Consider the following 8212-nt stretch of genomic DNA (forward strand, 5'->3'; position numbering starts at 1 on the left):
TGCGGGCGTGGATAGGTTTTGATGGGGTGGACTCTCAGGTTATTTCAGATCAATCTGAAATCGCGGCACACCCTTTTACAACTGATATGGCTTTTTTTGTGTTTGGGTTTTGTGGAACGAACACAACAATAGGTTATTTAAGAATCAAGAAAGCTCTATTTCTCATCTGTTACATAAAGTATAGTCATACTCTTTGTGGTGGTTGAAAGCTAGTAAGGCTATTTTATTTTTGGTACTCATTTGTAGTGGTCGAGCCCCCTTATGTGTTTGGGCATCATCTAGCCTTTTGTGTGTTTTTTGACATACTCTTTATATTTTTCGTGGTTGCTTTGACACGCCTTGTGCTGAACCGATTGCGCTGTGAGTGTCAATATAATTCATTTTGCCTTGTTAAAAAAACTTTCATTGAAAATACTACTATCAGTATTAATAGCAAATATAGTGAATGAAGGACATGTTACCATATTAATGGTATCATATAAGTAACATATTTTTATCATCTGACCTATTAAATGAGACACTTTCATTCTACTCTATCTGTCTCAAAATGTTAGTCGTTTAAGGTTTGTGCACGGTTATTAAATAAATGATTAATTGTGTTGATTTCAATGGTAAAATTAGTAGCATTTACTAAAATACCCTTATTAATTGTAGTTAGTGCAGTAGTTAAGTTGGATGAAATTCAATAAGGGTAAAATAGTGGGAAAAAAAAATAAATGCTGCATTAGTATTGTAAAGTGACAATTATTTTGTAAAAAAGAAAAAATAACAAAAAGACAATAATTGTAAGACGGAGGGAGTAAATCGTTACGGTAAATGAGAATATAATCCTCTGCGCATTTAGTTGAGGCCTTGGGTGCTGGAGGAAAGAATTAACCAATGAAACTGCAAACTACATAGTACTTTTTTTGCTTCATCAAGTTCTCCATCAATTGATCTGATCATATTTTCATTGTTCAAGGTATCAGATTTTGTTTGCTCACAAAATTAGAAAGGTTGGTTGATTTCTGTGTCAAAAGAAAACATCGCCAATTTCCAGTCATGTTCTTTTATATTCCGTAAGTCACCTGCAATTGTTATTATTATAGCCAGTAAGAATAAACATAAACTACATATCATTTTAAAAAATTGATTACTAACATATATGAATTTACCAGTAAACATATGTTATGTAGATATGCCCAAAAAAGATACAATAACACCATAAAGCTTTTATAAAATTGCAAACTAAAGGAAGATACATTCCTCACTTGCTTTCTTTCATGTTGTGCTCATTCCAAACCAAATTTCTAACCTCCTTATTTGCTATAGAATAAAGATAGGTAGACACCCTTAATGTGTACATCCCTTTATACCATTTTGAAAAATTTCAGTTAACTAAATATATGGTCTGTGTAACCTCATTTTTTTCAGTTGCGTGAATACTATTTTTTCAGCATTTAAAAGCTGAAAAATGTGGTGACGCAACTAAAATGCGCATGACCACTTTTTTTCTACTTAGTTAACCAAATAAATAGTGGTCATGCAACTAAATAAATGTGGTCACATAGACCATATATTTGGTAACTTAAATTTTCCAGAGTGGTATAAAGGGGTGTACATATTAGAGGTGTCTACCTATCATTGTTCTTTGATATATGCTCTATAGTTTATTTTTTTTAAAGGTTACTATACATTTACTCACGTACATTACATCCAGGCAGCAACAAATCTAAAATTAGTTGTCACATCTCACATGATCAATCTAGCTATGGTATGAGCTTAGAAAAAATAGCATATGTGCATGATGGCATGCATATTTTGACAACAGATGAGGTGGCATATGTCAACTATCACTACTAGAAACTCTCGAATTTCCTGCGGAATTTTCTGCGGAATACACTGAAATTTCCGCAGGAAACCTGTTTCCTGCGGAATTTGCCAAGGATTTTGGTTCCCAGGTAATACCTTCGTGGGTAATTGTTTCCTGAGGATTTTTGGATCCGCAGGAAAGCTTCCTGCGAATATATCCGCAGGAAATGTCATTAAATCCGCAGCTAAAGTTTGGTCAGTTTTACCTGCCCGTAAGCATGTTTACTGCAACTAATCCGCAGGTATTTCCGCAGCAAATGACGCAGGAAAATCCGCAGGAAATGCTTTCAAGAGGTAAAAAAAAGCTGGTAAATCTGTAGCCCAGGCATTTAAATTTATTTAATTTAATAAAAGATAATACACTTCAAAGCGTTTGATAATGTCATACAACAAAATATAGCCTTTAAAAACACTGAAATTTCAATAGAATGTTTTACAATTGAACTAAACATACAACAAAATATAAAACCCCGATTGATAATGTCTCATCCTTCTCAAAAGTTTGTTACACCAACACCACCTAACATACTTCCTATAATGGATCACACACATATAACATCTTCGACAATTCCCGTTGTCAATGGATATGCTGCAAGATAGCTTTCATTTGTAATGGGTTGTCTCTCCCCATCACATTTACCTCCAGAGTTCCCCTGCCCCCCTCTGCAAATTTCAGCCATAGAATCAATTACTTAACTACATAATAGAGACAAGATGTAAAAATAAAACGAAGTAGAAGTACACATTCTTCTTGCTTGTAGTGAGAAGCTGAAAATCCAGTGAAAAAGACCCTTGTACGTGTGCTTGCTATCAACTGTGGAATCAGCCCACTTAGCCCATGTCTTAAATGCTTGTTGTAATGCTTCAGAAACTTCTAATCTGTCATAGACATGATTACCTTGCTGAAAGTAGTTTCTACTGCAAGAATGAAAATTGATAGTAGTTAGCCTTTGAACTACTTATTAATAATAAAAGAATAGTGTCTTAGCAGAATTGTTTTTTACCCATTTTTTGTCTTTTCATGATTCCACCAGTATTCTGTGTTGAAAATGATTATATCAGCATCATAATATTGAGACTTGGAAGCTTGAATCATATCAAGCCTAAGAGTTTCTCTTTGAGGAACTTCATCGTTACGTGACACTTTCCATTCTTGTACAAGAAATGGGGATTTCACAATGTCTATGGAGCATCCATAATCCTAATTAACATCACAACACATCAAAAACACAATATCAAACCTTAAACCTTATGCAAGCAAAAGCTCTATAAAATTCACAACCAAACAAACACATCCAACATCCTAACACAAACCTGTCCCACCAAATTACAGTCAAACTACTATACTAACTTACAGGATAATTATTTTCTGCATTTCTGAATTCTAGAAATGATATACAAGGGAAAAGGATGGAAGACACCATGCAAGGACATGACTAAGACAGCATGGTAAGCATTATTACCTAACTTTAATCTAGTAGTGTACCAGTGTTGTTAATCACGGATGGAAGAAAATAGCCGTTTGTTAAAATCTACTAGCAAATAGCCACTACAGCACTATAGTGATTTGTTCAAATTCCACAACACTGCAGAGCCGATATAACTGCTATTTGACAAAATTGTGTCCATCTGAACTCCACTCTCCTCTCTCCATTGAAGGAATTGAGCCCTAAGCACTCCTACAGACCTTATGACTAACTAATGCATCTACTTAAGAAATTAAATTACATGAACAAAATCAAAGAGGAGAAAAAGAAGATGAATCATTATGCATACATGAATGAGTAAAGGTACTATGAAATGCCACCCACAAAAAAGGCAAATCAAAGAGCACACATTCAAATATAGGATATTATCATTCAAACTGTATAAAAAGATTAAAATAAAGACAAACACAATAACCTGTTTGAAGTTAGTGAATGCGTCATCATCTTCACTAGTAAAGGGGATTCCCACAGATGATTCCATACGCTGCACTAAATTTCTATTCTCAACAAGAACTGTTTGACCTTTATCAATCAAATCCTGCACAATTCAACAAGCAAACAATACTTCAAAACCTAGATCTTATTCCCAATTCAACTAACATATGTATATTATTACAAAAAATAATCAGACTATGAACTACGAGCAAACCACCAAATTAGTCCCCGACATTGTCACTGTTATATTAGCCATTCAAATCCAATTCTACATAAAGAACCCACCAAAATGCATTGAAGTATAACAACAGCAAGTAATCACCTGCTTAGCAGCAAGAAGCTCATGACACTGCCCCTTCAGATTCATAGGGTTTGCCTGCAGAAACCCAATTTCAATATAAAGCACATCAAAGGTACAAAATGAATTAAAAAGAGTGAAAAAAGGGGGTGAAAAATGTATAATGATATTAACACATGTTCAGAAATTTACTAAAATAAAAGCTAGACAAACAAAGAACCTAATTCAAACAACAAAAAAAGCTAAATATGAGCATCACAACACCAGGAGAAAGAGAAAAGAGAAAGCATATTCACGAATATTATAACAAAGGTTAACAAACAAAATTAAATAGGAACTTGATTGACACAGAAAATTGAATTGAAATAAATTAAGTAACAAGGCAATGAAGCTTGTTTGAAGCCTGTTTAGGAGCAAATTGAACCTGAGATTTGGCATAACAGTAGACTAAGTAAACAACAGTAGACTAATTAAACAAATTTCTCACAATCATTTCAGCAAACACTTTATGTGCCTTCTCCAAAATTCAATTTTTACTAAGTAATGAATGAATTACCTATTTCTTCGAATGAAAAGCTCGTCATCATCGTCCGTAAGAATCTAAAACCTAAAACTCAAATTAGATTAAACTCACAATTAGGATTATGAAAATCACAAATCAGAAACCTAATACTCATAGATTAGATCAAATTAACAAACTAGAATCAAATTCAGTTGAATAATGAAAGTAATCTAAAACCTAATACTCATAGATTAGATCAAATTAACAAACTAGAATCATGAAACTCACCAATCAGAGAGTAAGAGACCACAAATCCGAGCTTAAAAGACCACGAGTTTGAACAAATTCTACGAGAACGCAACTTCAACTTGAGCAAACACAAATTTGATTTGAGCAAAAATTAGCTTGAAGCTTTGCGTTGCTGGAAGGGAGATGAGCAGTTGTCGAACGCTGGTGGAACGGCGGTGGAGCGGTGGTGGAACGGTGAGAGAGAGAACAACGATAGACTGAGTTTTCTCTTCTTTTTCTTTGTGACACTTTGAGTTTTTTTTTATCTAAAAATAATAGTATATGTTTATATTTATATATATTTATGATGAGGTTTTGCTGATTTAAACCAACCAAAAAAACATAAGGTGTAAGTTAGTAAATGTGTATCTTTTTTATTTGGATAAAAAAACTCAATTATCTCTTCCAATTGTTTTTATAGAAGCCTATTGTTGCCAATACACTAATAAGGACTCCAATGAAAAATATTTAAATAGGTCCCATTAATTTTATATTAACACTGAATATGTATTAAAAAATAATCACAATCGACAAAAATAGTTTGATATTTTATTTGAACTTAAATTTAATATTATAGGGTCCATGTTCACAATGTAAAGAGAAAAAAATAATATACTCAAAATCTTTCAATTTTTAAAATTTCATGAAGAAATTCTGTCAAAAAAAAAATTCATGAAGAAATTAAAAAAATAAAAATTAAACAAATCCGCAGGAAATTCCGCAGGAAAAGTGACCAACACATTTTCGCAGCAAAATCCTCAGCAAAAGTTACAGTTACCTGCGGATTTTCTTGCGGTGGGAGAATCCGCATGAAAGGACCACAGTATAACCATATCCGCATGAAAATCCCCAGGTATTCCTGCGGATATATTTCCGCAGGAAAATCCGCAGGTAATTCGACAGTTTCTAGTAATGTATGGGAATTCATAGATGCCACTCATATAATATCTTGAAAATTGCCGTATACACTTCTAACAAGGCTGAAACACACCAAAAAAAGACGTAAATGTCCATCGAAATCTATCTGCCGTCAGTTAAAATCCATCGACAATTAACTGCCGATGATGTTATATTGGTAAATTACTAGTTATTCCTAGCATTGAGTGAAGTGTGAACAACATCCTTCTAATATCTTACTGCTAACCATATTGGTGAATGTTGCAGGCTTCAGCTAGAATCTCTTAAGTAGAACTCAGCACCTAAATCATTTGGACTCTACAACCTTGGTTTTTGCTAGTTAAATATTGCCCAAAAGGAATAGACAGTTCAAACTCTCACCACATTTATATGTATTTTTCTCTTGCATATTGTGTATTAAATATATTTATTAGGTTGAGCGTATAAATAACTATTTATGACAAAATTCATGATAATGAGGGCTTTGAATAACTATTCATGTTCACAATATTACACTATAGAATACACTCAAGCTTAGAATTTGAATAGCAGAGCGCAGAGGCCGACCACCAAAACGCTATAGCGGTATGGCCACTACGTCAAAGTTTAGGGACATCTACTAAAAAACACAACATGACAGAGTTTCGCATAGCGCCTACGGCCTGCGACACAAATATGAAGATATAATTGTCAATAAAAATTGACAAATCCTTGCTAATTTTAAGTTAAACCATATGGTTATAATCAATTTTAAGGTTACAGACAGGCTTGATATGTAAAAAGAGAACTGAAAAAAAGCTAACAATAAGATAGATAATCATTCAACAATACGATCAACTCGAAACTATCATATGAATTAACACAAATTCAAACAAGTAAATCATCGAAGAGGAACTTACTTTCAACAGGTCGATACCAAACCAAACTTTCAACATAATCCTTAGCACTATGCCACTGAATTCTATAGGTACTTTTAATTCCCTTTAGTCTATTATCTTTCCAATTATAGAGGATTGCTTGGACTCCACTATTGATTGCCAATATTAGTGTATCACCATTATCAGAAAAACACAGTGGAACCAATCGATGAAGACGAACATAATCTGCATCCAACTCACAAAGTTTATAATATGTTTGAAGATTATGATAACTAATTTTAAGGAATTGAGTCCATGACTCTTCAACTCCAAATTCCTTCATTTGCCATATAACAAAATGAGTTTTTTTTTTAAAATCATGAGAAAAACAAATACAATCCATCAACACACAAAGAGTTTGATTATCAAGTGGAAATTCATCACAACATTGAGGGAGTAACAACTGAGTGTATGTCTCTTTCGCCAAATCAAGGGAGACGATCACAAATTTCTTGATTATAAGATTATTCTGATGACAGACCAACCAACAAATACTATTACTTAAATATACACCCGCGTATACACCTGCGTATTCATCCGAACGACCATAACTATGAAACACTACTTCCACAGGAAAACTTTGAATATATCTCCAAATATTATCACCCAAAGTGAAAACTTGGACAGTGTTTCTCACCTGATCTCTAGCGCCACCATCCCTAAAAAAATATCTTACCATCACCACCTTGTAGGTGTCAGTTGAATTATCATAACCAAACCCGAACCTAAATATTTTATTCATGGGCATGTGATCAGAGCGAAAAGACCCAGTAACAGATTTTGACATTGTGGCTGGGTTCCAGAAACAGAACCAGTGTTCTATAGATTTGTTGTTGTATTTATAACTGTGCAAACAAATCAATCCATTGCATGAACCAACAATCCCATGGCACTGATGGGCATGGAATCGGCTGTAACGATTTCCAGTACGTGTGATGGGATTCGACCTACTCTTCAGCAAACGACTCACAGAGATGGGTGCAACGGTATATAAATATCCGAAACATCCGTTGTCCATGTGAAGTGCGAGATTCGGGTTTCGTTTAGATAGCTGCAGGTGCATTTTGACGAAGGTGGGATCAGAGATGAGCGTTTTCCATAACTTACTTACACACCTCAATCGCATCAGAGATTTCACGTTAAGCCGTGATAGTATTTCAGTAATAAGTTCGTCCGGGAGAATTACCAGGGATTGACGATGTTCATGAGAATTTGCGAGATTTGAACCGGAGTACTTCACACGGGGCTGCTTTTGGATGTTCATGACTATGGCGTTTGTTATTGGAGTTTAGAGTGATAACCCTAACCTAAATAGTTGAGCAATTGTATTTATCTATACTATATATATATATATATATATATATATATATATATATATATATATATATATATATATATATATAAAACCACCCCTGCCACAACTTTTGGGCTACCATTCAACAAATATATAAAAATATATTTAAATATTAAAACAAATGTAACAAACACGATATGAATATATATATATATATATATATATATATATATATATATATAT

The 8212-nt window shown here is 33.6% G+C and overlaps 2 protein-coding genes across 4 annotated transcripts; both read right to left on the minus strand.

The window, feature by feature from the left end:
• Window positions 1–2166: 2166 nt before the first annotated feature.
• LOC146916867 (protein trichome birefringence-like 4) lies at window positions 2167–5123 on the minus strand. Of its 3 annotated transcripts, XM_085718751.1 has the most exons (7): window positions 4862–5123; window positions 4628–4678; window positions 4096–4149; window positions 3754–3876; window positions 2856–3052; window positions 2596–2769; window positions 2167–2514 (listed from the first exon to the last, which is right to left on the minus strand). In XM_085718751.1, the coding sequence occupies exons 3-7, from the start codon at window positions 4138–4140 to the stop codon at window positions 2394–2396; spliced, it is 660 nt and encodes a 219-aa protein (XP_085574877.1). In that variant the 5' UTR covers window positions 4141–4149; window positions 4628–4678; window positions 4862–5123; the 3' UTR covers window positions 2167–2393. The 3 variants fall into 3 exon arrangements, with proteins under 3 accessions (XP_085574877.1, XP_085574878.1, XP_085574879.1); XM_085718752.1 differs by lacking the exon at window positions 4628–4678; XM_085718753.1 differs by having other exon boundaries at window positions 2313–2769.
• A 1502-nt stretch (window positions 5124–6625) lies between these two features.
• On the minus strand, window positions 6626–7952 carry LOC146916868 (F-box/kelch-repeat protein At3g23880-like). The gene has a single exon (XM_085721759.1). The coding sequence runs from the start codon at window positions 7937–7939 to the stop codon at window positions 6626–6628; it is 1314 nt and encodes a 437-aa protein (XP_085577885.1). The 5' UTR covers window positions 7940–7952.
• Window positions 7953–8212: the final 260 nt, after the last annotated feature.

This window comes from Medicago sativa, chromosome 6, assembly GCF_051527215.1.
Source record: "Medicago sativa cultivar Bolivia chromosome 6, Bolivia_mono, whole genome shotgun sequence".
In the NCBI taxonomy this organism is placed as follows: domain Eukaryota; kingdom Viridiplantae; phylum Streptophyta; class Magnoliopsida; order Fabales; family Fabaceae; genus Medicago; species Medicago sativa.

What these genes read in the sequence shown, in the direction of transcription:
- LOC146916867 (XM_085718752.1), bottom strand. Translation starts at nt 4,140, where the DNA reads ATGAATCTGAAGGGGCAGTGTCATGAGCTTCTTGCTGCTAAGCAG. An exon ending in AGCTTCTTGCTGCTAAGCAG is followed by an intron (nt 3,877 to 4,095) that starts GTGATTACTTGC and finishes TGAATTGTGCAG; the next exon opens with GATTTGATTGATAAAGGTCA. An exon ending in CATGAAAAGACAAAAAATGG is followed by an intron (nt 2,770 to 2,855) that starts GTAAAAAACAAT and finishes TCATTCTTGCAG; the next exon opens with TAGAAACTACTTTCAGCAAG.
- LOC146916868 (XM_085721759.1), bottom strand. Translation starts at nt 7,939, where the DNA reads ATGAACATCCAAAAGCAGCCCCGTGTGAAGTACTCCGGTTCAAATCTC.